The following is a 27,786-nucleotide window of genomic DNA, read 5'->3' on the forward strand; positions in this document are numbered from 1 at the left end:
CGTGATCCCCCATTCCAGCCACCCTGCTGCCAGCAGGGACCAATGGCAGTGTAGGGGGTGAGCTCCTGCCCAGCCCTGTCCTCCAAATACATTGGAAGCAGGCCCGGGCCACCTCCCAAGGAGAACGCTGGAAAGGTCGGCCAAGCAGGGCAGAAAACAAGCAGTGGTGGAGTTGGCAGTGGGGCAGAGGAGAGGGAGCTGGAAGGGAAGGACCCCAAAGCAGAAGCCTGCACAGTGGGCACAGCGTACCCAAGAAGGGTCCAGGAGTCTGCAGAAACAAAGGGTCCCCAGCCTCAGCCTCCTACTTCCTGCCTGCCTCCTGCCTGAGCTTCCAGGAGACTGAAGGCACTGCTTGCAGCTTCAGGTCAGCCAGAGAACAGGGTTGTGGGTGCCCCCAGGCCAGCGCTGGCAGGCGACCGAGGGAGCATCTAGGACCCTGGGGTGCAAGTAAAGGGCCTGTAGGTGCTTCTAGGAAGGATGGGGACCTAGCGTGTGGATTTTGTCCTCCCCAGGATCCTGGGGTGTGACGTTGAGACTTTATCGACAAGGCTTCAGGACATGGATTAAGAATTAGCTGTGTCCTTGAATTACACGTGTTTAAGACCGCGGCGGTGTTTACAATTAGAGACTTCTGAAGCCCCCCACGGTGTGAGTTGAACACTCCCCTGGGGCCCTGGAATGTGTTTTTAAAAACGAAAGAGGTTTTGGGGCTTGGATTTAGGACAAGCTGGGGCAAGAATTCAGCCCACGCGGGCCGTGTGTGTGGACTGGGATCTTTTTGGTCCCCGAGGGTAGAGAGTCTGCACGCCATCTAGGGCTCGGGTCCTGCTATCTTGCGAGCCATGCCCCACGGCTGCAGGACACGTGTGTTTCCTAAAAGGAGAGGGGGTGGGGCAAGGCCTGGTTGTCATGGAGACAGCGGGGTTGGGGGGGGGGTCCCTGGCGGGCCGTTCTAGCCCCCACGTCTCGTTGACCATCGCCTCTCTGGTCCGGTTGCCTCTCTATGGTCGTGGCTCCTGGAAGAGGGCCCGCCTCAGCTCTGCAGGCTGAGCGGCTTCGAGGTAGACAGGTGGGAAGAGGGGCGGGGCCTAGGTCCTATGGGGGCCGGAGTGAAACCCAGGAGGTGGTGATGAGCCGAAGCCTGAGAGCGGGGCCAGTGACCAGGATAGAACCTGAGCCTGGGAGCGTGGGCTAGGGCCGGAACTGGGGTGGGGCTTGAACGGATGGGAGGGGTCTAGTTCCGGGAGGGGCGGGGGGGGGGGGGGGGGTTGCTTGTGGGCGGGGCCATGTAATCTAGCCTAGGGGGTGGAGCCTGGCCGAGAGGGGCGGGACTCGGGGGAGAGGGCCTGCGCCTGTGGGCGGGGCTAGAAGTATAACCTAAGGGCAGGGCCCCGTGAGTGGCGAGAAAGCCACGGGGTAGAGGCAGGACCAGAAGGAAAGGGGACAAGACGTGAAGGGTAATTCGGGGATCGAGGATATAGGCTAAATGCAGGCATATGGCGAGGCCGGACAGTGACCGACAGGGTGGACTTTCTGGCTCTGGGGGCGGGGACTGTTGTAAGATTGGCAGGGAAGGATGGACTCAAAAATATGGAATAGAGCTGACCCAGGGTCAGAGGCGGAGCCTGGCCAGGACCTGGCCATTCCCAGGCCTAGGGCTGGGGTCTGGTTCCTAGTTAGCGGGCGGGTGTTAAAGCCTGGAAAGGGGGCGATGCCTGGCTTGAGGAGTTGACCAATCCCAGGCCTGGGGGCGGAGTCTGACCCGGAGCACCCTTCCCAGGCTCGCGGCGGGGCGGAGCCGAGGCCTGGGGGCAGGGCTCACTGTAGAGGCGGAGGCGGTCGCGGGCGGAGCCGGAGTGGCCCGCGGCCTCAGCGCTCTCTGTCTCCCCAGGATGCGGGCTCCGGGTGCAGGCGCGGCCTCGGTGGTCTCGCTGGCGCTGTTGTGGCTGCTGGGGCTGCCATGGACCTGGAGCGCAGTAGCGGCGCTCGGCGTGTACGTGGGCAGCGGCGGCTGGCGCTTCCTTCGCATCGTTTGCAAGACCGCGAGGCGAGACCTCTTGTGAGTGTTGACGGGATCCGCCAGGGCCGGGAGTGGGGCTGAGGGCTCTGGGGGCGCACGGTGCGGGGCTGGGTTGCGAAGACAGCTTGGAGGGTCCAGAGAGCTGGGGGTGCTTTGTAGGTTGGGGGTGGGGCTGGGCCGAGGGGCGGGGCCTGAGAGGGTGACCAGTTGGGGGGCTCTGAGGGCGCTACAGGGGACACTTTAAGGATTTCTCGAGGGAGATGAGTAGCCTGCAAGGTACTTGGAGCGTTGCAGGCTGCTCAGGAGATGATCTCAGGGGCTTGGGGGGTAACTTGGGGGTCTTTGGGCTGCTGGTGGAAGTTCCAGGGAGCTGGGGCTGACTGGAAAGCCGTGGCGGTGTAGGGGTCTCTTTGGAGCCTTGTTAACTGTGAGAGACTTCAGGGGGCTCTCCAGTAGGTCACCGGGGCTCACAGGGACGACCCAATAGATAGTCTCTGGGGGTTGCCAAGACACTTTGGGTCTATCTAGGGCTTTTGAGGGATGAGCGAGCTGCTTAGGAAGTCTATAAAGGACTTGCCGGGTTTCTGAAGGTGTGTATTTCCTCAGGACCGTTTCCAGCTGGGGCACTGTTTGAGACTTTGGGGTCTGTGTGGGTCTTTGGGTTTAGGAGTTGTTCGGAGTGTGTAGGGAGGCTGCTGCGTATTCCAGATCTTGTTTGGGGGTCTATTCTGGAGACCGGGACACTGGGTTCATGCTAGAGGGGCAGATTCTGGTGTCCTGTGCAAGGATCCTTGGAGGGTTTTGGCCGTGTCTCTGAGGGGCTTGCTCAAACGAGCCGTTGGGGTCCTTCTGGGGTGAAACAGGCATTGCTGGGGGTTCCTATCAGAGCAGATCTCAGGAACAGCACCACGTGGGAGCAGGTGAACGCAGGCTAGCAGGGCAGGGTTCAACACCTTCACAGCTCCTTGTAAGATGGAGTTGCAAGAGGGACTGAACCCACTGTAAGGAGGGCACAGAGGGTGTGGAGATGGGAAGGATCCCACCGTAAGTTGACTGGTTCTGAACTTTCTAAAACTCACCCCTTCTCCATGCCATGGCCCCCTGCCCCCGGCCCCTTGGTTGTTCTGATGTGGAAATCTGACTGTGCCCTCTGCTCAGACACCTTCCACAGCCAACCCATGCTTGGCAGAAGGAAGATTCAGCCCCTAGCTGGCACTCAAGGTCCTACCATCTGTTCCCTGCCCACCTGCCACTCCCCCCATCCATATGTTCACCTGGTCTTCAGAAAGACTTGCAGTGTCTCAAGCTGCCTAGAACATACTATCCAGAAGTGGTGGAAATAGAACATACTGGGCCCCTTTTAGCCAGGGCCGACTCTCCCTCTGGGAACCTTTGCCGAATTTTCCTGCTTAGCACCCTCCCATAGCTTCTTGTTGCCCTTAGAATTGAGGCCATACTGGCCGAGCGTGGTGGCTCACACCTGTAATCCCAGCGCTTTGGGAGGCCAAGGCAGGCAGATCACGAGGTCAGGAGATCAAGACCATCCTGGCTAACATGGTGAAACCCCATTTCTAATAAAAATACAAAAAATTAGCCGAGTGTGGTGGTGGGCGCCTGTAGTCCCAGCTACTCAGGAGGCTGAGGCAGGACAATGGCGTGAACCTGGGAGGTCGAGCTTACAGTGAGCAGAGATCCCGCCACTGCACTTCAACCTGGGGGCGACAGAGTGAGACTCCATCTAAAAAAATAACAATAAATAAATAGAATTGAGGCCATACTCCTGAGCATGGCACACAAGGTCCCTGACCATGTCCCAGCCTCCGCTTTCTTCCCTCTTGTCACCCTTCCAGCTGCACTTACCTCTTATCTATTGTTTGTCTGTCTGTTTGTTTGTTTGAGACAGAGTCTCGCTCTGTCACTCTGTCGCCCGGGCTGGAGTGCAATGGTGCGATCTCGGCTCACTGCAACCTCCACCTCCCAGGTTCAAGTGATTCTCCTGCCTCAGCCTCCTGAGTAGCTGGGACTACAGGCATGTGCCACCATGCCTGGCTAATTTTTATATTTTTAGTACAGATAGGGTTTCATCATGTTAACCAGGCTGGTCTCAAACTCCTGACCTCAGGTAATCCACCTGCCTTGGCCTCATAAAGTGTTGGGATTACAGGCTTGAGCCACCATGCCTCGCCCCCCCCCCTTTTTTTTTTTTGAGACAGGGTGTCCCCTCTGTTGCCCAGGCTGGAGCAGCCTCCATCTCCTGGGCTCAAGCAATCCTCCCGCCTCAGCCTCCTGACTAACTGGGACTACAAGCACCTGCCACCGCTCCTGGATAGTTAAAAGAATGTTTTTTTATAGAGATGGGGTCTCACTATATTGCCCAGTCTGGTCTGGAACTACTAGCTTTAAGAGATTCTCCTACCTCAGCCTCCTGAGTAGCTGGGATGACAGGTGCACACCACACCCGGCTAATTTTTGTATTTTTTGTAGAGATGTGGTTCTGCCATGTTGCCCAGGCTAGTCTTGAACTCCTGGCCTCAAGCGATTGCCCAATTTCAGCCTCCTAAAGTGCTGGGATTACCGCGCCCAGTGTGAACTGCTTTGAACCATGTTGTCTGCTTGAGGACTTTCAGACACCCAGATTGTATGGTTGGAGTTGCACACTCATGTGAGGTTATGAGTCATTGATTGAGATTTCATCCCTTCCTCCTAGCAGCAAGGTCTGAGATACCAAATTTCCTTTTAGCTCCTGGAGTGTGTATGTTAAGGAAAGATCTTATTTTGATTTCCAATTCACCTTTACGTTGAATGGGCATGCTTTGAGGTCTTATCAGACTCAAACCTGCCTTGTCTGACACCTAAGCTGTCCCCCTCCTGGGGCTACAATGACATTTTGGCCTCTGGTTGGTCCTTATTTTCTGGTCACCTTGTTGCTACATTAATAAAAATTTAACTCGGCTGGGTGCAGTGGCTCACGCCTGTAATCCCAGCACTTTGGGAGGCTGAAGTGGGTGGATCACCTGAGGTCAGGAGTTTGAGACCAGCCTGGCCAACATGGTGAAACTGTCTCTACTAAAAATACAAAAATTAGCCAAGCGTGGTGGTGTACGCCTGTATTCCGAGCTGCTTGGGAGTCTTAGGTAAGAGAATCACTTGAACCCAGGAGGCGGAGGTTGCAGTGAACCAAGATCGCACCATTGCACTCCAGCCTGGGCAACAAGAGCGAAACTCCATCTCAAAAAAACAAAACAAAACAAAGATTTAACTCATTTAACCCAGCGTTTTTAGTTGTTTTCTTTTCTTTTCTTTTCTTTCTTTGCTTTGGGATTAGATGTTTCTTGTTTTTTTGATAAACTGTCACTCTGTCACCCAGGCTGGAGTGCAGTGGTGTGATCATAGCTCACTGTAGCCTCAACTTCCTGGGCTCAAATGATCCTCCCACCACAGCCTCCCAAATAGCCGGGACTACAGATGCGTGCCACAACATCCGGCAGATTTTATTTATTTTTTGTAGAGGAGAGGTCTCGCTATGTTGCCCAGGTTGGTCTTGAACTCCTGAGGTCAAGAGATCCTCCTGCCTCAGCCTCCCAAACTGCTAGGATTACAGCTGTGAACCACCACATCTGGCCTGCCTTCTTGCGTTTTAATCTTGGGCCTCTTTCTAGACTGTGGGCCCTATAGGGGCACAGAAGGAGACTGTGTCAGTCTTGGTGCCACTTTGGTCCTGTGCCCCACTCAGGATTGGCGCACAGCAGTAGCTCAGGACATGTTTGTTAGGGTAGGTGGAAGGCCATCCCTTCCTTCTTGAGTTCACCCAGGCTCATCTCTCCCTCCTTTCCAGCTCTGCTCCCATGGGCCCCGTGGGTGTCCATGCCTGGTTCTGTCTCCCCTGGGGACAGGGCAGGAGGTGGGTCCACTCTAAGTTCCTGACATGGCTTGACATACTTGCCTGTGGGTGGCAGCTTTGAAGATGGCCCCAGGGATCCCTGTCTCCTCCTATTCCTACTTGCATGGTCCCCTCCCTTTGAGTGTGGGCTGGACCTAGTGACCCCCTTCTTTTATTTTTTTTGGAAACGGATTTTCGCTCTGTCACCCAGGCTGGAGTGCAATGGCGCGATCTTGGCTCACTGCAACCTTCACCTCCCGAGTTCAAGTGATTCTCCTGCCTTAGCCTCCCGAGTAGCTGGGATTACAAACATGCACCACCATACCTGGCTAATTTTGTATTTTTAGTAGAGGCGAGGTTTCTCCATGTTGGCCAGGCTGGTCTCGAACTCGCAACCGCAGGTGATCTGCCTGCCTGGGCCTCCCAAAGTGCTTGGATTACAAGTGTGAACCACCGAGCCCTGCCTTTTTTTGTTTTTTTTTTTTCGAGTTTTGAGACGGAGTCTCACTCTGCCACCCAGGCTGGAGTACAGTGGTGCAATCTCAGCTCACTGCAACCTCCAGCTCCCGGGTTCAAGCAATTCTCCTGTCTCAGCCTCCCAAGTAGCTGGGATTACAGGTGCCCACCACCACACCTCTATAATTTTATTTTATTTTATTTTATTTTATTTTATTTTATTTTTTTTTTTTTTTTAAGACGGAGTCTCGCTCTGTAGCCCAGGCTGGAGTGCAGTGGCCGGATCTCAGCTCACTGCAAGCTCCGCCTCCCGGGTTCACGCCATTCTCCGGCCTCAGCCTCCCGAGTAGCTGGGACTACAGGCGCCCACCACCTCGCCCGGCTATTTTTTGTATTTCTTAGTAGAGACGGGGTTTCACCGTGTTAGCCAGGATGGTCTCGATCTCCTGACCTCGTGATCCGCCCATCTCGGCCTCCCAAAGTGCTGGGATTACAGGCTTGAGCCACCGCGCCCGGCCAACCTCTATAATTTTATATTTTTGGTTGAGAGGGGGTTTCACCACGTTGACCAGGTTGGTCTCAAACTCCTAACCTCAGGTGACCCGCCCGCCTTGGCCTCCCAAAGTGCTGGTATTACAGGCTGAACCACCGCGCTCGGCCCTAGTGACTCCCTTCTAATGAATAAAATACATCAGAAGTGATGGAGGCTGGGTGCAGAGGCTCATGCATGTAATTCCAGCACTTTGGGAGCCCAAGATGGGAGGATTGCCTGAGGCCAGGAGTTCAAGACCAGCCTGGGCAACATGGTGAATCTCCATCTCTACACACAAAAAATTAGCTGGGGGACTGGGGCTCTCCTGTGGTCCCAGCTACTCAGGAGGCTGAGGTGGGAGGATTGCTTGAGTCCAGGAGGTCAAGGCTGCAGTGAGCCATGATTGCCCCACTGCACTCCACCCTGGGTGAGGGAGCAAGACTCTGTCTTGAAAAATGAAGGGATGCTGACAAATCCCATTTAACACGTGAGAGAACCAAGGCACAGAGAGGGGAGGTCATTTGCCCAGGAACACACAGCTGAGGAGGCACAAGACTCCAGAGCATGTGCTTTTTAGCCACTGTGCCACACTGGAGTAGTGGGGGTGCTACATTTAGACATTGGCTTCAGAAACGATTTCAGCACCCTGCCCTGACTCTCCTAATGTGTCCTGTACTTCCTGCATGAAATCTGATCGTATTCATCCTTGTTGATTTCTTCCGCCCCGGAGTCCTGGGCCCAGAGCTGGACAGTGGGCTCATTGTCCCCAGGCTGGGGGTGGCTTGAGCAGCTGCCAGGCAGGGCTGCCCAGGCATGTGGCTGGAACCAAGTACTGGAATCCACTGCCTGCCGGTGTGGGCGTCCTTGAGAGAGAATGAGCGAGACCAAGAGACCGGGGAGGCTGGGGGTGAATCCTCGTGTTCCCGCATCTAGCCCTCGTGTTCAGTCTGACAGTGACCAGCTGTGGCCTCAGTTCCTGTTTCTTGTTGTTGTGCTGCCTCTGGACGGGCAGCCTGCTGGCAGGGGCTGTTTCCTGTGGTTACTCCCTCAATAACGCCCCTCTCCTCATGGGTGTAACATTTGTACCCCATCATGGGATTCTTGGGGTACTCTGTCAGATTCACTCACAGGAAGCCCTTAGAGCAGAATTGGGTGTATAATAGATGCTCCAGGCTGGGCGCGGTGGCTCATGCCTGTAATCCCAGCACTTTGGGACGCCGAGGTGGGCTGATCGCCTGAAGTCAGGAGTTCGAGACCAGCCTGGCCAACATGGTGAAACCTCGTCTCTACTAAAAATACAAAATATTAGCTGGGCGTGGTGGCGGGCACCTGTAATCCCAGCTACTCAGGAGGCGGAGGCAGGAGAATCGCTTGAACCTGGGAGGCAGAGGTTGCAGTGAGCTGAGGTGGCATCACTACATTCCAACCTGGGCGACAGAGTGAGACTCTATCTAAAAAAAAAAAAAAAAAAAGGGGCCGGGCGCGGTGGCTCAAGCCTGTAATCCCAGCACTTTGGGAGGCCGAGACGGGCGGATCACGAGGTCAGGAGATCGAGACCATCCTGGCTAACACGGTGAAACCCCGTCTCTACTAAAAAATACAAAAAACTAGCTGGGCGCGGTGGCGGGCGCCTGTAGTCCCAGCTACTCGGGAGGCTGAGGCAGGAGAATGGCGTGAACCCGGGAGGCGTAGCTTGCAGTGAGCAGAGATCCGGCCACTGCACTCCAGCCTGGGTGGCAGAGCGAGACTCCGTCTCAAAAAAAAGAAAAAAAAAAGGAAAAAAAAAAGACGCAGGCATTGGGCACCTGCTGTGTGCCTCATGGGCACTTGGCCTGCCACTGGGTACGTCGCCAGCACTTGATAAATGCTTTGTAATAAGTCTGCCAGGGATTAGAGGGACCCTGTGAGGGGGCTTCGTGTCTGGGTTGTTCTGTCCTCAAATTGCTCTGTGACCTTGGGCGTGTTAATTCCCCACTCTGAGCCTGCAGTTCATTCGTTATTTGACAGATAGGATCTCAGGCACCTATGCTGGAGGATGGATATAAGGTTAGCACAGGGTATGGTAGATAGTAGTTACTTGATAAACACTGAGAATGATCATCTTCTTTTTTTTTTTTTTTTTTTTGAGACATGGTCTTGCTCTGTCACCCAGGCTGAAGTGCAGTGGTACAATCTTGGCTTACAGCAACTTCCACCTCCTGGGTTCAAACAATTCTCATGGCTCAGCCTCCCAAATAGCTAAGACTATAGGTGCCCACCACCACGCCGGGCTAATTTTTGTATTTTTAGTAGAGATGGTATTTTGCCATGTTGGCCAGGCTGGTCTCGAACTCCTGACCTCAAGTGACCCACCCGCCTTGGCCTACCAAAGTGCTGGGATTACAGGTGTGAGCTACCACGTCTAGCTGAGAATGATTATCTTGGCTGCTCTATTTATTGGTTGAAGGGATGCGCAGTGCCTTTTTTTTTTTTTTTTTTGAGACCAAATCTTGCTCAGTTGCCCAGGCTGGAGTGCAGTGGTGCGATTTCAGCTCACTGCAACCTCCACCTCATGGGTTCATTCTCCTGCCTCAGCCTCCTGAGTAGCTGGGATTACAGGCGCATACCATGTGTGCCAGGGATTACAGCCAGGCACACCATGTCTGGCTGCTTTTTTTTGTATTTTTAGTAGAGACGGGGTTTCACCATGTTGACCAGGCTGGTCTTAAACTCCTGACCTCAGGTGATCCACCTGCCTTGGCCTCCCAAAATGCTGGGATTACAGGTGTGACCCACTGTGCCTGGCCCTCTTTCTTTCTTTTTTTTTTTCTTTTTTCTTTTTTTTTTTTTTTTTTTTTTTTTTGAGACAGAGTCTTGCTCTTGTCGCCCAGGCTGGAATGCAGTGGCACAATCTCGGCTCACTGCAACCTCCACCTCCTGAGTTCAAGCAATTCTCCTGCCTCAGCCTCCCAAGTAACTGGGATTACAGGCACCTGCCACCACGCCTGGCTATTTTTTTGTATTTTTAGTAGAGACAGGGGTTCACCATGTTGGCCCGGCTGGTCTCGAACTCCTGACCTCAGGTGATCCACTCACCTCGGTCTCCCAAAGTGCTAGGATTACAGGTGTGAGCCACCGCGCCCGGCCTAAAGCACTTCTTGTTTGTTTGTTTGTTTGTTTTTAAAGTTCATTCTTGGCTGGGCATGGTGGCTCACACCTGTAATCCCAATACTTTGGGAGGCTGGGACTGGTGGATCACCTGTCAGGAGTCTGAGACCAACCTGACCAATATGATGAAACCCCATCTCTACTAAAAACACAAAAATTAGCCAGGTGTGGTGGTGGGTGCCAGCAACTCCAGAGGCTGAGGCAGGAGAATTGCTTAAACCCAGGAGGCGGAGGGTGAGCCAAGATTGCGCCACTGCACTCCAGCCTGGGCGACAGAGTGAGACTCTGTCTCACAAAACAAAACAAAACAAAACAAAAAACATTTTATTCTCATTCATCTAATAGCAAGTGGTGGCCTGCCCGCCTCCACACAGTCATTCAGGGACCTGACTCCTTTCACTGGGGCCTCTGCCGCTAATATCTACTAGCGAGTGGGAAAGGGAACTTGGAACCCTCCATCTGGGCTTGGCATTAGTCCCTACACCCCCCATCCACTAGCACATCTCCTGGTCCTACCTGGGACAGGGGCAGGGGCACTCCCTCCCCAGTTGGGGGCACATGCTAGAAACTTCAGCCATCTGTCCCTGGTGCCACCCAGTGACCTGGGGGCGGAGCAGCTGCCCAGCCCGGGGCTGGACCCTGGGGGTCCTGGTTGGGGTGGTCTGAGCATGAAGAGTCCAGGCTGGAGGCAGTGGGGGATGGTGTCAGGTGCTCCAGACGTCCCAGGGGACAGAAAGGAGGATGGGATCAGGCCCCAGCTCCCCCAGGCCAGCTGGGGTATGGGGGAGGACAGGGTGACTGGTTTATTATGCTTTGAGAATCTACCTACTTCTTGGCTGGTTGGTAAATGGCCTTTGCCCTTGGTCCCCTGAGAGACCCAGCCACCAAAAGGCTCACCATAGACCTCATCAAAGCCCCTGGCTGCCCTGGGGTCCTCCAGGGAGGAGGCTGAAGCTCCCGAAGGCCAGGCCGGGCAGGGCACCAGTGACGCTGTCCCCTCCGTCCTCCCTCCCAGCGGTCTCTCTGTGCTGATCCGCGTGCGCCTGGAGCTGCGGCGGCACCAGCGTGCCGGCCACACCATCCCGCGCATCTTTCAGGCGGTGGTGCAGCGACAGCCCGAGCGCCTGGCGCTGGTGGATGCCGGGACCGGCGAGTGCTGGACCTTCGTGCAGCTGGACGCCTACTCCAATGCGGTAGCTAACCTCTTCCGCCAGCTGGGCTTCGCACCGGGCGACGTGGTGGCCGTCTTCCTGGAGGGCCGGCCCGAGTTTGTGGGGCTGTGGCTGGGCCTGGCCAAGGCGGGCATGGAGGCCGCGCTGCTCAATGTGAACCTGCGGCGCGAGCCCTTGGCCTTCTGTCTGGGCACCTCGGGCGCTAAGGCCCTGATCTTTGGAGGAGAAATGGCGGCGGGTGAGGCCAGGCGTGGGCATCAGGTGGGCGGGGACCCAGGACTGGCCCCCGGGCGGGCGGGGAAATGCTGCACCCCAGGCCTCAGAAGGCGGCTGCCCTGGACGTGGCCATGAGGTGCACGGTCTGGGTATGCCACGGGCAGGGAGTTGGTGCATCCCAGGCCTCGGGAGGGGGCCTGTCCGGCGGTGACCATGATCCGTATGTTGGGGACCACAGCGGTGGCCGAAGTGAGCGGGCATCTGGGGAAAAGTTTGATCAAGTTCTGCTCTGGAGACTTGGGGCCCGAGGGCATCTTGCCGGACACCCACCTCCTGGACCCACTGCTGAAGGAGGCCTCTACTGCCCCCTTGGCACAGATCCCCAGCAAGGGCATGGACGGTGAGTCAAGGGTGGGACCCCTGCCCTATCCCCTGCCCTATCTCCCGGTTCCCTACCCGCCCAGGCCCCGTCCCCAACTTCCAGGCCCCACCCCCAATGCTCAGGCCCCATCCCTAACACCTGTATCTCCTACAGATCGTCTTTTCTACATCTACACGTCGGGGACCACTGGGCTGCCCAAGGCTGCCATTGTCGTGCACAGCAGGTGAGGGGCCCATAGGCATAATGCCCTCAGCTGCTGAGAGTGACCCAGGCTATCTTGCCAGCCCGACCTGCCCCTCTGGGGATAGAGAGGGCAGCCACTGTTTCCTGAGCACTTGTTCTGTGTCCAGACCAGGGCCAAGCCCTCCACGTCTAAACTCATTGCAACCCTCGTAACTGTTTGGGGCTGAACAAAGGCATCACACCCATTTTCACACCCATCTTGGGACCCGGTTGCCCTGTGCCCACTACTCTGGGACCCCTCTCATCCCCCCACCTGTTCACCACATCCATCCCATCAGAAAAACTCGTCCCCTTCATCTGTCTACTTTTTTCTGTGCCCCCCACCTGGACCTGTGCCAGGACCTCCTCAGGCTCCTCCTGCTCCCCCCACTCTCCTCCACCCACCATAGCCCGGTTCCTGTCAGCAGCTACGGGAGGGTTGAAAATCCTAAATCAGACCTCCCCTGTCCCAGTCCTCCCTGCACCTGCCGTGACCCTCAGAATAAAACCTTCTCTCGGGCCAGGCACGACGGCTCACGCCTGTAATCCCAGCACTTTGGGAAGCTGGGGCAGGCGGGTTATTTGATGTCAGGAGTTCGAGACCATCCTGACCAACATGGTGAAACCCCGTCTCTACTAAAAATACAAAAATTAGCCAGGCGTGGTGGCACGTGACTGTAATCCCAGCTACTCAGGAGGCTGAGGCAGGAGAATTGCTTGAACCCGGAGGCAGAGATTACAGTGAGCTGAGATTACGCCACTGCACTCCAACCTGGGTGACACAGCAAGACTCCCTCTCAAAAACAACAACAACAACAAAAACAAAACAAACAAAACCTCTCTCAGATCGTGTGGCCTCTGCCACTTCCCTGATGTCATTTTCCTCCCCTTCACCCCTTGCTCACTCCTCAGCCCCCCAGACTCTTCAAACCCATAGGCTCCTTCCGGCCTCAGGGCCCTTGCTGTGCTGTGCCTGGGCACTCTTCCATAGCTCACCGCCACAGCTCTTTCTTGCTAGGTCTCAGATCACACTTTACCTCCCCAGACAGGATTCCCCAACCGCCCTGGCTGCGTCACCATCAGCCCCTCTATGCCCTTTGACCCTGTTATATCCCTCGTGACACCTAACACCACCAACACTTGTTCGTTGCGTGTTTCCTTCCTGCCAGCCTGCGAACCCATGCGAACTGGGCTGGCTTTGCCTGAGTCCACACCCAGCATGCTTCCCCATGCCTGTACCCTGGGGGATTTAGGTCCCAGCCTCTGCCCTCCCGGCTCCCCCTCCCCCTGCAGGTACTACCGCATGGCAGCCTTCGGCCACCACGCCTACCGCATGCAGGCGGCTGACGTGCTCTATGACTGCCTGCCCCTGTACCACTCTGCAGGTACTACGGGGCGGCCTGGGTAGGGAACGGTGGGTGGGGGCGGGGGACCCCTTACCGAGGCCACCCTCTGCAGGAAACATCATCGGCGTGGGGCAGTGTCTCATCTATGGGCTGACAGTCGTCCTCCGCAAGAAATTCTCGGCCAGCCGCTTCTGGGACGACTGCATCAAGTACAACTGCACGGTCAGGCCCTGCCCTCTTCTGTCTAGACCCCGCCCCTCCCAGCCAGGCCTCACCTCCTCCCAATCAGGCCCCACCACCTCCTGGTGAGGCCCCTCCCCTCCCAGCAAAGCCCCACCTCCTCCTGGTCAGGCCCCGCCCTCTCCCAGCCAGGCCCCGCCCCCGACCAGGCTCTATTCCCTTAACTCCCTTCTGTGCGCCCTCCTGCCCACCTGCTGGCGCAACCTGTTCCCCGGTCTCTGGGGGTGGGGTGGGGAGCGGGTGTCCAGACCAGGGCTAAACCCTCCATGTGTAAACTCAATGCAATCCTATAACTGCTTGGAGGGTGGACCCATTTTGCAGCTGGGGAAACTGAGGCTTGTAATGCGGCTGGGATTGGGCCCAGGGTGCCTGAGCTCCTTAAGGCAATGCCTTCCCCATGCCTTGTGCCCTGTGGGTCTTCCCTGCTGCTGACTGTAGAGAATTGAGACCCTGGGACGGGAAGGGCGATGAGGCTGGGGCTTCCAGGTGAGGAATGCGTGAGTCGGAGGTGGAGGCATCTGCTGTCCCGGAGAGGAGAGCAGGCGGAGGTTAAGAGCAGGAATTCTCCTTTCCCCTCCGTGGTGAGAGGAAACCAGGCTGAGGGTTTTCAGTGCTGTAACCGGGGGCAGGATACAGGAAATACAGGTGGGAGGTACAGGAAACAGGTATGGAGCCCTGAGGGAATAGCAAGTCTGGCCGGGAAGGATTGGATGTGAGGTTGTCCAGGGACTCTGGCAAGTTGGCAGATGCAGATTGGACAGATGGGACCCAGAGAGGTTCAGCCACTTGTCCAGGTCACACAGCTGAGCAGGGGTTGGAGGCTCCGGGCTGAGCATCCTGGGGTACACCACAAGGTCCACAGCTGTGCTTGGCTCCGCTTTTAAGGAGTTTCGGTTCTGGTTGGCGAGCGGGCGGGGGTAGTCTTGGGAAAATTACTACTCTGCATGTTGAAATGCAAAAGTGTATTTTTATTTTGTTTATTTATTATCATATATTTTTTTGAGACAGGATCTCACTCTGTCGCCCAGGCTGGAGTGCAGTGGCACCATCATGGCGCACTGCAGCTTCGACCTCCTGGGCTCAAGTGATCCTCCAGCATCGGCTTCCCAAGTAGCTGAGCCTACAGGTGCGCACCCCCACGCCTGGCTCATTTTTGAATTTTTTTTGTAGAGAAGAGATTTCGCCATGTTGCCCAGGCTGATCTCAAACTCCTGGGTTCAAGCAATCCACTCACCTCAGCCTCCCAAAGTGCTGGGATTACAGGCGTGAGCCACTGTACCCAGCCCAAAAGTATCTTTTTTTTTTTTTTTTTTTTTTTTTTTTTGAGACGGAGTCTCGCGCTGTGTCACCCAGGCTGGAGTGCAGTGGCGCGATCTCGGCTCACTGCAAGCTCCGCCTCCCAGGTTCAGGCCATTCTCCTGCCTCAGCCTCCGAGTAGCTGGGACTACAGGCGCCCGCCACCACGCCCGGCTAGTTTTTTGTATTTTTAGTAGAGACGGGGTTTCACCATGTTAGCCAGGATGGTCTCGATCTCCTGACCTCGTGATCCGCCCGCCTCGGCCTCCCAAAGTGCTGGGATTACAGGCTTGAGCCACCGCGCCCGGCCAAAAGTATCTTTTAAAAAAAATTATAGACAGTAGCAAATACACATAGAAGTGGACAGAAAAGGCCGGGCGCGGTGGCTCAAGCCTGTAATCCCAGCACTTTGGGAGGCCGAGACGGGCGGATCACAAGGTCAGGAGATCGAGACCATCCTGGCTAACACGGTGAAACCCCGTCTCTACTAAAAAATACAAAAAACTAGCCGGGCGCAGTGGCAGGCGCCTGTAGTCCCAGCTACTCGGGAGGCTGAGGCAGGAGAATGGCGTGAACCCGGGAGGCGGAGCTTGCAGTGAGCTGGGATCCGGCCACTGCACTCCAGCCTGGGCGGCAGAGCGAGACTCCGTCTCAAAAAAAAAAAAAAAAAAAAAAAAAAGAAGTGGACAGAAAAGTATAGAGAGTTCTGGTGCACCCCTCAGCTGGACCCAGGGGCCATCAGATACCCTGTCCTGCCCCTCTCCCCCTCCCCACATCCTCCCCTCGGCAATGGCGTAAAGCATCCCTCAGACAACATCATGTTTCCTGGGTAGCTGTTTCGGTATAACCTTTGAAAGATGAGTATGTGTTTTTTCAAATTAAAGTGAAATTCATATAAATTAGCCATATTAAAGTGAATAATTTGGCGAGGCACAGTGGCTCACACCTGTAATCCCTGCACTTTGAGAGGCTGAGGTGGGCAGATCACTTGAGGTCAGGAGTTTGACACCAGCCTGTCCAACATGGTGAAACCCCATTTCTACTAAAAGTACAGAAATGTAGCCTGGCGTGGTGGTTGGTGCCTGTAATCCCAGCTACTCAGGAGGCTGAGGTGGGAGAATTGCTTGAACCTGGGAGGCAGGGGTTGCAGTGAGCCAAGATTGCATCACTGCACTCCAGCCTGGGCACGACAGAGCGAGAAATCCATCTCAAAAAAGAAAAATTGGCTGGGCATGATGCTGCGTGCCTGTAATCCCAGCTACCTGGAAGGCTGAGGCAGGAGAATCGCTTGAACCTGGGAAGCCGAGGCTGCAGTGAGCTGAGATCGTGCCACTGCACTCCAGCCTGGGCGGCAGAGTGAGATTCCATCTTTAAAAAAAAAAAAAAAAGTCAATAATTTGGTGGCATTTACAATGTACAATCACCATGTCTATCTAGATCCAGAACATTCTCATGCTCCCCAAAGGAAATCCCATCCCCAGTTACTCCCCATTCCTCCACCCCCAGGCCCTGGCAACCACTAATCTGCTTCCCGTCTCTATGATTTGCCTGTTCTGGACACTTCAGATCAGTGGAGTCAGACACTGTAGCCTTTTGTGTCTGGTAAGGATTGTTTTTAAGTGACAGTGATTTATCAGTGTCATTAGGAATCTGGACAGTGGCTCAATCCTGTTTCACAATGTCAAAAAATGTGTTTTTTCTTATTTCCATAATTAAACACACAACCACCATTATGACTGGTGGATGTGTCTTGTAAGAATTCTTGGCTGAGCACAATGGCTCATGCCTGTAATCCCAGCACTCTGGGAAGCCGAGGCGGGAGGATCACTTGAGCCCAAGAGTTGGAGACCAGCCTGGGCAACATAGCGAGTCCCTCATCGCTACAAAAAAATTGAAAATCTAGCTGGTTGTGGTGGGTTGTGCCTGTAGTCCCAGCTGCTTGGGAGGCTGAGGTGGGAGGATTGCTTGAGCCCAGGAGGTCAAGGCTGCTATGAGCCGTGATTGTGCCAGTGTACTCCAGCCTGGGCAACAGAACAAGCCCCTATCTCCAAAAAAAAAGAAAGAAAGAAAGAAATAAAAGAAAAAAAGAAATATTTCATCTGTAGGTGCCTTTTCTCTTTCTGTCTGTCTCTCTTCCCTCTTGGAGTTTATTACAGAAATTGAGATAGTGTCCAGACTAGGTTTGACTCTTAACATTTGGGGCTGGATCATTCCCTGGGGTGGGAGGTGTCCTGTGCATTGTAGCATATATTTAGCAACATACCTGGCCTCCACGCACCGGATGCCAGTAGCAGTCCCTTTCCCCCAAGTCGTGACAACTTAAAAAAAAATGTGTCTAGACATTGCTAAGGGTCCCTGGGGGACAGAATGGTCCCCGCTTGAGAATCACGGGTCTAGATATTTTATCGGCTTCAAACTCAACTTTTTTGGCAAAGATTCCTTATGGGTGGTGCGGTGTCCTCCCACTGGGAAGCCCGTCACGTCTGATGGCCTCTCTTTGTCCTTGACATACCATCTTGCATTGGTTGCTACTTACTGTCTCCAGGCCCTTGGAAGCTCATTCTGTCAATTTCCTAGAAGTGGAATTTTGTGTCAAATAAGGCACACAGTGAACATTGAGAGGCTCTTTAAGAAATAGAGGATGGGGGCCGGGCGCGGTGGCTCAAGCCTGTAATCCCAGCACTTTGGGAGGCCCAGACGGGCGGATCACGAGGTCAGGAGATCAAGACCATCCTGGCTAACACGGTGAAACCCCGTCTCTACTAAAAATACAAAAAAACTAGCCGGGCGAGGTGGCGGGCGCCTGTAGTCCCAGCTACTCGGGAGGCTGAGGCAGGAGAATGGCGTAAACCCGGGAGGCGGAGCTTGCAGTGAGCTGAGATCCGGCCACTGTACTCCAGCCTGGGTGACAGAGCGAGACTCCGTCTCAAAAAAAAAAAAAAAAAAAAAGAAATAGAGGATGGGAAGTTAGCCAGGCATAGTGGCAGGCGCCTGTAGTCCCAGCTATTTGGGAGGCTGAGGCAGGAGAATCCTGTGAACCCAGGAGGTGGAGGTTGCAGTGAGCCGAGATCACGCCACTGCACTCCAGCCTGGGCGACAGAGTGAAACTCCATCTCAAAAAAAACAAAACAAAAACAAACAAACAAACCAAACCAAACCAAACCAGAGGACAGAATCTCTAAATGTGATGTTTAACAAGGACACAAGGAGAAAACAAGAGCATGCACTTATTTGGATTCAGAAATTACATCTCCTGATTGCAGCATAGGGAAACTGCTTGCTGCTGTGTTATCTGTAAAAGCAGTTGCAGTGTAGCCATTCTCATGGGGGCAGCAGGTTATAATCTAGAAGCTTACTGACTTTTTTTTTGGTTTTTTTTTTGAGACAGTTTTGCTGCATCTCCCAGGCTGGAATGGAGATGTGTGATCTCAGCTCACTGCAACCTCCTTCTCCTCCTGGGTTCAAGTGATTCCCCTGCCTCAGTCTCCCGAGTAGCTAGGATTACAGGGGTCCACCACCAAGCCTGGCTAATTTTTTGTATTTTTAGTAGAGGCGGGGTTTTGCCATGTTGGCCAGGCTGGTCTGGAACTCCTGACCTCAGGTGATCTGCCTGCCCCAGCCTCCCAAACTGCTGGGATTACAGCCATGAGCCACAGCACCCGGCTTTTGTTGCTTACTTCTTTCTTACTGTACATGTGCTAACAAAAAAGGGAAGGTGGAGTCCCCACGGTGGAGGCTACCTGCCCAGCCCCAGGTAGCCCTTTCCTTCTTTTTTTTTCTCTTTTTTGAGACGGAATCTCACTCTGTTGCCCAGACCGGAGTGCAGTGGCGTGATCTCGGCTCACTACAACCTCCACCTCCCAGGTTCAAGTGATTCTCCTGCCTCAGGCTCCTGAATAGCTGGGATTCAGGCATGTGCCACCACTCCCGGCTAATTTTGTATTTGTAGTAGACATGGGGTTTCACCATGTTGGCCAGGCTGGTCTCGAACTCCTGACCTCAGATGATCCGCCCGCCTTGGCCTCCCAAAGTGCTGGGATTACGGGGGTGAGCCACCGTGCCCAGCCCCCAGTAGCCCTTTTTGTCGGTGCAGCTGCTGGCATGCCCCCTGTGCAAGCTTCCAGCTTCCTTATCTGTTTGCAGCCCGATCTTCCAGGCTGCTTTTTGTTAGAAAATAAGTGATTTCTTGGGCTGCTTTTTGTTAGAAGGGAAGTTCTACCAAGAACTCTTTTTTTTTCAAATAAAAAAGAAATAGGCAACGTGGAGTAGCTACCCACCTGCATAATAAGAGATTGGGTTGGGGGCTACCAGAGACTTGTACCCTATGTGAATGGCACACCTGGTCCTCACCGGTTTTTTGCTGTCTATTTAGATCAGATACAGCCTACCTGCTAGCTTGTCTATTAAAATCCTTGCTTTTTTTTTTTTTTTTTTTAACTGAGGCAGAGTCTCGCTCTTGTCCCCAGGCTGGAGTGCAATGGAGCAATCTTGGCTTACTGCGACCTCTGCCTCTTGGGTTCAAGAGATTCTCCTGCCTCAGCCTCCCGAGTAGCTGGGATTACAGGCACATGCCACCAAGCCTGGCTAAATTTTCTTGTATTTTTGTAGAGATGAGGTGTCACTACATTGGCCAGGCTGGTCTCGAACTTCTGACCTGAAGTGATCTGCCCACCTCGGCCTCCCAAACTGCTGGGTTTACAGGCGTGAGCCACCGTGCCCAGCCATGTGCCCATTCTTAAACCAGTCATATTAGCTGAGGAGGGGCTGGGCTGATTGGCCAGGTTCTCTCCTGGAGATGGTGTGGACTGCACCACACCTAAGACAGTGGCCCAAGTCTGAGAATGGAGGGAGAGGACCCTCCTTCTTAGGTCCCCACTGTTGGTCAGCAGCCAGTGATCTCGGGTGCACTGTGTTTCCTCTCTGGGCCTCAGTACCTTCATCTCCAAGCCCGGCTCAGAGAGTGGCGGTGGTGTCTGCTGATCATATTGGTTTAATCATCAGCTATTTAGTCAGTACCTTCTCAGGGGCTCAGCTGGGGGCACAGGGGATGCCTCAGTGACGTTTAAGCTGAGACTGAAGAGTTCAGGCAAATGCATCTGGGGGAAGACTGCTTCAGGCAAAAGGCTAGCGTGTGCAAAGTCCCTGAGGAGGCAGTGTGTTCAGCGGAGATGGAGGGAGAGGAGGCAGCAGGGGCGGCAGGGCCAGATCCACTTGGCCACAGGAAGAAATGTGGGTTTCATCCTGTGAGTGAGTGGGAAGCCCAGAGCACATTTGCAGCTGTTACGATCCATGTAGTGGGTAATCCCTGGCATGCAACTGTTTTATTCCGACTCGGGGGCCGGGATGCCTGGCTTCAAATCAGATTCTGCCATTTCCCAGCTCTGTGATCTCGTTCCAGTTCCCTACCATCTGTGAGCCTCGGTTTCTCCATCTGTAAAGTGGGGGGATGGGGGGCGGGGACAGTCATTCCTAAGCTCACCTGGAGAGGAGAACTCAAAGGCACCGTGGGGCATCTTGGCGGATGACCCCAGGAAGCCATTGCGGGGCTGGAGAATGTGTGGCAGGGAGGGAAGATGTCCTGCAGGGGGAGCCCATGAGCAGGTGGCTCCGTGGGCACCTGGGGCTCTGTCTAGATGCAGAGCAGCCTAGTGCGTGCACCTGGGAGTGGTCTGCCCAGGAGTGACGCTCTGGCCAGCCCAGGCTCAGCCAGGGGGCTCTAGGTAACAGTGTAGGCTCCAGGCCGAGGATTGCCCTGCGGGGTGTCAACTCTCCTGCTAGTCCTGCCCTGTGTGCCTGCTGAGGCTCAGACAGGGATGTGTTATCGCCAGAAAGCTGTCCGGCAGAATCGAGGGGCCATGAAGGGGTGCGGGTAGGGAGAGGGGGAAGAAGACACTGACTGCATCTGCTTGGATAGAAGTTGCCTCCGGCCAGGCACACGTAGCTCACACCTGGAATCTCACACTTTGGGAGGCTGAGGCAGGAGGATTGCTTGAGGCCAGGAGTTCAAGACAAGCCTGGGCAACAGAGCGAGATCCCCCACCTCTACAAAAAAATCTGTAGTCCCAGCTACTCGGGAGGCTAAGGCTGGAGGATCACTTGAACCCAGGAGTTCGAAGCTGCAGTGAGCCCTGATCACGCTACTGCACTCCAGCAGCCTGGACGGCACAGGGAGACCCCAACTTAAAAAAAACAAAAAACTGCATCCTAGGTCCTTTGCAAGAGACTAAACGAGTCCTAGGAGTCAATGTGAACCCTAATGGAGTGTGGACGATTCTGCAGCTATCATCATCCTTAGGCTGTTTCGCTCACAGGATTAGCTCCCTGGGTAGGGCGGTCTAGGGGTCTTTCCTCCGATCCGGGCTCCCCACCGCCTGCCGGTCCCATCACCCACTTCCTCACTCCGCCCCCCAGGTGGTTCAGTACATCGGTGAGATCTGCCGCTACCTGCTGAAGCAGCCGGTGCGCGAGGCGGAGAGGCGACACCGCGTGCGCCTGGCAGTGGGGAACGGGCTGCGTCCAGCCATCTGGGAGGAGTTCACGCAGCGCTTCGGCGTGCGCCAGATCGGGGAGTTCTACGGCGCCACCGAGTGCAACTGCAGCATTGCCAACATGGACGGCAAGGTGCGCACCGGCAGGGCCCCGGGGCAGGTCTCGGAGTTCAGGGACGGCCACTGCCTTCTCTTCCTTGGGGCCCCTGGGATCTATAAAGCAGCCTAGACTAACGCGGAAGGTTCAGCCAAGGCGCGCGCAAGGCAGGACGAGCGTAAGGAGAGTTCCTGGGACTTCCGGTGCACCACGAGAGGATCAATGCACAGCATGCAGAAGAATCCTCCAGCCTGCACAGTCATGTGACTGATCCTTGAGTCAGGAGAGTTGGAGGATAGGTATGGCTGTGCGCCCTGGCAAGTGCCTCAGCCTTTCTGAGCCTCAGTTTCTGCGTGTGGAGATTAGTTAGGAGAATAGGGCTCTGGATACCTTGCTGTTATTTTTGTTGTTGTTGTCGCCGTTTGAGACAGAGTCTCGCTCTGTCGCCCAGGCTGGAGTGCAGCCGTGTGATCATAGCTCACTGTAGCCTTCAGTTCCTGAGCTCGAGCGATCCTCCTGCCTCAGCCTCCCAACTTGCTAGCAAACAGATACCTTCATAATTAGCAACTACTTACTCTATTAATCATCTCCATTCTGCGCTTGCATGAATCTCCCTCTCCTTTCCCAAGCCCCTCCCATCCAAGGCCAAGAACAGACCATAATAATTATCATAAAGCAAATGTCGGCCGGGCATGGTGGCTCACACCTGTAATCCTAACACTTTGGGAGGCTGAGGCAGGAGGATCACTTGAGCCCAGGAGTTTGAGACCAGCATAGGCAATGTGGTGAGACTCCCTTCTCTACAAAAAATAAAAAATTAGCCAGGCATGGTGGTGGGTGCCTGTAGTCACTGCTACTAGGGAGGCTGAGGCGGGAGGATCACTTGAGCTCACAAGATTGAGGCTGCAGTGAGCTATGACTGCACCACTGGACTCCAGCCTGGGCAACAGAGTGAGACTCTGTGTCTCTAAAAAGGAAAAAAATAAAAAAGCAAGTGCCATGGGGGCTGGGTCCCCAATGCCAAGAACAATGTTCCTTCCTCACTGTGCTTGGTGTTGGATGGCCAGCCCCCAGGGCACTTTTGCTCATGTAGCTCAGATTCCTGCATAGGAAACACACCAGGCCGGGCATAGTGGCTCAGGTCTGTAATCCCAGCACCTTGGGAGGCCGAGGCGGGCGGATCACTTGAGGTCACGAGTTTGAGACCAGTCTGGCCAACATGGCAAAACCCTGTCTCTACTAAAAATACAAAAAAAAAAAAAAAAATTACCTGGGCTCAGTGGCATGTGCCCATAATCTCAGACTCAGGAGGCTGAGGCATGAGAACCACTTGAACCTGGAAGGCAGAGGTTACAGTGAGCGAATTTGCACCACTGCACTCCAGCCTAGGTGACAGAGTGAGAGTCTGTCAAAAAAAAAAAAAAAAAAAAGAGCAGGGGAAAGGCAGAAAGAAACACAGCAGACAGGGTGTAGTGGCTCAAATATGTTGGATGAGCATTTGCGTTCATAGAACCATGCCAAGCAGGGTGGCGGGCAGCAGGGGAAGCTCTGCAGTATCTCATGTAGCTGTAGGGCCCACACTGAGGCATGCACTTCCTGCCAGCATGGACAGTTTTGTGGCCCAGGAAGTGGGTGCCAGTGGCACGTCTTCTCTTGACTGAATGCAGGCTGGGAAAGTGGGAGGAGGGGCCCTGAATTGGAGGCGGCACTTACTACCCTGCTTTTGCAGATCAGCCAAGGTCAGAGAGCTTAGAGTGACACTGGAGGTGCTAGTTCCAAGCCCCGGGGCAAGGCAGGCAAAGTGTTAGTGAGAAGGACCCCGCATATCCCTGGCTCCTTCCAACTCGGTTCACCCCATCCCAGGTCGGCTCCTGTGGTTTCAACAGCCGCATCCTGCCCCACGTGTACCCCATCCGGCTGGTGAAGGTCAATGAGGACACGATGGAGCTGCTGCGGGATGCCCAGGGTCTCTGCATCCCCTGCCAGGCCGGTGAGCAGGGCCCCCAGGTGGTCCCCCCAGGAGCTCGGGTCCCCACGCGCTGCCTGCCTAGCGCAGCCTGAGCGTGGCCTCCTCCCTAGGGGAGCCTGGCCTCCTCGTGGGCCAGATCAACCAACAGGACCCGCTGCGCCGCTTCGACGGTTATGTCAGCGAAAGCGCCACCAGCAAGAAGATCGCCCACAGCGTCTTCAGCAAAGGCGACAGCGCCTACCTCTCAGGTGCGCAGCCTGCTAGGCCCCGGTGACTGGCTGTGCGGATGGGGATCAGCCACCCATCTGCCCCCTTTCCCCTCTGCCAGGTGACGTGCTAGTGATGGACGAGCTGGGCTACATGTACTTCCGGGACCGTAGTGGGGATACCTTCCGCTGGCGAGGGGAAAATGTCTCCACCACCGAGGTGGAGGGCGTGCTGAGCCGCCTGCTGGGCCAGACAGACGTGGCCGTCTATGGGGTGGCTGTTCCAGGCAAGCTGGGGTTGCAGGGGGTGGTCCTGAGGCATGGTTCGGAGGGAGCTCAGCCAAAAGGGGCTTGGAGGTACAGGTGCCCTTGGGCAGTGCACAACCTGGACAACTGCTCATGGCAGCCCAGGAGGAAGCACTGGATCTGGAGCCAGTTCACCTGGGGGATGCTGAGCCTCAGTTTTGTCATCCAGAAAATGGGATCATGAAAGCCCACCTGTCTAAGGGCTTCAACAAGCCAAGCAGGAGCTCCATAAAATGTGTGCTGCTTCCATAAATCTCAGCCCAGGTGGGGAGAGACTGGAAATTAGAGACCAGGGGCTACTGCTTGACAGTGTATCTCATCCTGTTGGTGGGGAGGATGAGGGGTGCGGTGTCCTCAGCTGAGCCTCTGCCTCCAGGAGTGGAGGGTAAGGCAGGGATGGCAGCCATCGCAGACCCCCACAGCCTGCTGGACCCCAACGCGATGTACCAGGAACTGCAGAAAGTGCTGGCACCCTATGCCCGGCCCATCTTCCTGCGCCTCCTGCCCCAGGTGGACACCACAGGTGCGAGTCTCCCCCACCCCAACCTCTCTCTTCATCCATCAGCATGTCTGTTGATTCATGTCTTGGTCCATCTCGTGTTGCTCTAAAAGAATATCTGGCTGGGTGCGGTGGCTCACGCCTGTAATCCCAGCACTTTGGGAGGCCGAGGCGGGTGGCTCACCTGAGGTCTGGAGTTCGAGACCAGCCTGGCCAACATGGTGAAACCGTCTCTCTACTAAACATACAAAAAAAATTAGCTGGGTGTGGTAGTTCGTGTCTGTAATCCCAGCTACTTGAGAAACTGAGGTGGGAGAGTTGCTTGAACCGGGAGGCAGAGGTTGCAGTGAGCCGAGATGGCGCCACTGTACTCCAGCCTGGGTGACAGAGTAAGACACTGTCTCAGAGAAAAGAATAATAATAAATAATTTCAACATGATTTTTGGTGTGGACAAACAAATCGTATTCAAACCATTTACTTATTCATCCTAGTTCAGGATACTGTCCTGGGACTGACACAAGGGTTCATAGCCAGCTAGCACTGTGGGCTCACGCAGGTCCTTTCTGTTGTTTTATTTTAGTAGTTACTTATTTCCATTCCTCACTTCCACTGTCATTAAGCATTCTGAACTAGTCAGTGTTATCTTTCCTTTTTTTTTTTTTTTGAGATGGAGTCTCTCTATCTCCCAGGCTGGAGTGTAGTGGCACAATCTCGGCTCACTGCAACCTCACTTCAGCCTCCTGGGTTCAAGTGATTCTCCCGCCTCAGCCTCCCAAGTAGCTGGAACTACAGGCGCATGCCATGACACCTGGCTAATTTAAAAAAAAAAAAAATTGTTGAGAGGCTGAGGCGGGACGATCACTTGAGGTCAGGAGTTTGAGACCAGCCTGGCCAACATAGTGAAACCCTGTCTCTATTAAAATTACAAAAATTAGGCAGGCATGGTGGCACGCTCCTGTAATCCCAGCTACTTGGGAGGCTGAGGCAGGAGAATTGCTTGAACCCGGGAGGTGGAGGTTGCAGTAGGCCAAGATCATGCCATTGCACTCAAGCCTAGGTGACAGAGCAAGACTATGTCTCAAAAAAAGAAAAAAAAAAAAAGAAGAAACAAAAATTGTTTTTGTAGAGACAGGGTCTGTGTTGCCCAGGCTGGTCTCAAACTCCTGGGCACAAGTGACCCTCTTGCCTTGGCCTCCCAAAGCATTGAGATTATAGGCACAAGCCATTATTGTGCCCAGCCCCAATAAAACTTTATTTACAAAAACAGGTGGAGGGCCAAATTTGGCCCACAGGATGTAAGTTGCTAAACTCTGATCCGTTGTGTAATAGACACAGCCCTGCCTGTCATGTGGGGAATGGACACATGACCAGCCAGGGTACACAGTTTCTTGCTCTGGTGAGGAGTGGTCAGGGAGGCCTCCCTGGAGGAGGGGGCATGAAGCCAGGATCTGACAGACAAGGGGGAATCAGGCAGGCAAAATGGGGAAGAACGTTCCTGCCCAGGGGACAGCCTGTGGGGAGGCCCAGAGGTGCAGGAGAGGGCGTTGAGTTGAGGCCTCCCAGAAGCCACCTGCTCAGCCCTTATCTGTCCCCCATCCCCACTATAGGCACCTTCAAGATCCAGAAGACGAGGCTGCAGCGAGAGGGCTTTGACCCGCGCCAGACCTCGGACCAGCTCTTCTTCCTGGACCTGAAGCAGGGCCACTACCTGCCCTTAAACGAGGTGGTCTACACTCGCATCTGCTCGGGCGCCTTCTCCCTCTGAAGCTGTTTCCCTACTGGCCAGAAACTTCGGGCCTGGGGGGAAAGGCCGGCTTGAGCCAGACAGCCCTGCCTCGGGGTGGCCACCTCCTACACACCCACCTGGCCAAGCTGTACCTGGCAGGGCCCATCCTAGACTGAGAAACTGGAACCTCAGAGGAACCCATGCCTTTCTGCTGCCTTGGTGCCCCTGTGTCTGTCTCCCCTCCCTGCTTTTCGGCCTCTGTCTCCTTCCATCCCTGTCCCTATCTGGTCTTAACTCTTCCCTCTTTTTCTTCCCGCCCCCCTCCTTTTTTTTTTTTTTTTTGAGACAGAGTCTTGCTCTGCTGCCCGGGTTACAGCGCAGTGGTGGGATCTCGGCTCACTGCAACCTCTGCCTCTGGATTCAAGTGATCCTCCCACCTCAGCCTCCTGAGAGCTGGGATTACGGGCACCCACCACCACATCCAGCTAATTTTTATATTTTTAGTAGAGACGGGGTTTCACCATGTTGGTCAGGCTGGTCTTGAACTCCTGACCTCAGGTGATCCGCTGGCTTCGGCCTCCCAGAGTGCTGGGATTACAGGCGTGAGCCACCGGGCCCAGCCTTTCCTTTTTCCTCTCTTCTCCGGCCGAGAGTCCTGGGAGCTGCGTCTTGTGCAGGGCCCAGCTGCTCTTGGGGGCTGCATGAATCATCTCCCCTGGGCCCTGAACTCAGACTGGGGCCTCCCCACCTCCCTCTCGGCTGTGCCTTACAGAGCCCCGGTCCAGGCCTCCTGCGGCTGTTGGGTTCCAGATGCTGCAGCTCCATGTGACTTCCCAGCAGGCCCTCCACCCTCCCTGCTGAATGGAGGAGCTGGGGTCCCCCAGGCCAACTGGAAACATCTCCCAGGCTAGGCCAATTGCCTTTTGCACTTCCCTGTTCCTGTCACATTTCCCCAGCCCCACCTTCCCCTCCTGATGCCCTGAAAGCTTCCGGAATTGACTGTGACCGCTTGGATGTCGCCACTGTCAGCCCCTGCCTTGATGTCCCCATTTAGCCATCTCCATGGAGCTCCTGCTGGAGGTCCCTGAACCCTGCACTGCGTGGCTGCTCAGCTGGCTGCTTCCTGTCCTGGGAGGAGGCCTCCTGGGTATCCTCATCTGCTGTGGCTACCGGAGGATCCCACAGGAGAGGCAGCAGAGGGGTCAGCGGCGGTCTCCTGCCAGGGACTGGCCTCTCAAGCCTCAGGGGTTCTAGCCTGTTAAATATCTCCCACATCACGGTGGCCCCTCCAATGTCCCCACTGATGGCTCTGACACTGTGTTGGTGGCGATGTTCCAGACAATCCCACCAGGACGGCCCAGACATCCCTGCTGGCCTCGCTAGTGGCTCATCTCGGACACCCATGCCAGCCTTTCTGGGGCCGGCCACCCAGGCCGCCTGTCCATCTGTCCTCCCTCCAGCAGCACCCCCTGGCCCCTGGAGTGGTGGGGCCATGGCAAGAGACACCATGGCGTCTCATGCGAACTTTCCTGGGCACTGTGGTTTTATTTCCTAATTGATTTAAGAAATAAACCTGAAGACCATC

General features: G+C 55.0%; 1 protein-coding gene across 1 annotated transcript; it reads left to right on the plus strand.

Annotated features, from left to right (window-relative positions):
• The first annotated feature begins 1,815 nt into the window (after positions 1–1,815).
• SLC27A1 (solute carrier family 27 member 1) lies at positions 1,816–27,786 on the plus strand. Its single transcript, XM_025368754.1, has 12 exons — positions 1,816–2,059; positions 11,051–11,445; positions 11,662–11,823; positions 11,959–12,028; positions 13,321–13,412; positions 13,486–13,595; positions 21,321–21,530; positions 23,358–23,484; positions 23,574–23,711; positions 23,792–23,956; positions 24,352–24,498; positions 26,083–27,786. The coding sequence occupies exons 1-12, from the start codon at positions 1,893–1,895 to the stop codon at positions 26,238–26,240; spliced, it is 1,941 nt and encodes a 646-aa protein (XP_025224539.1). The 5' UTR covers positions 1,816–1,892; the 3' UTR covers positions 26,241–27,786.

The sequence above is a fragment of the Theropithecus gelada genome, chromosome 19, assembly GCF_003255815.1.
Source record: "Theropithecus gelada isolate Dixy chromosome 19, Tgel_1.0, whole genome shotgun sequence".
Taxonomy (NCBI): domain Eukaryota; kingdom Metazoa; phylum Chordata; class Mammalia; order Primates; family Cercopithecidae; genus Theropithecus; species Theropithecus gelada.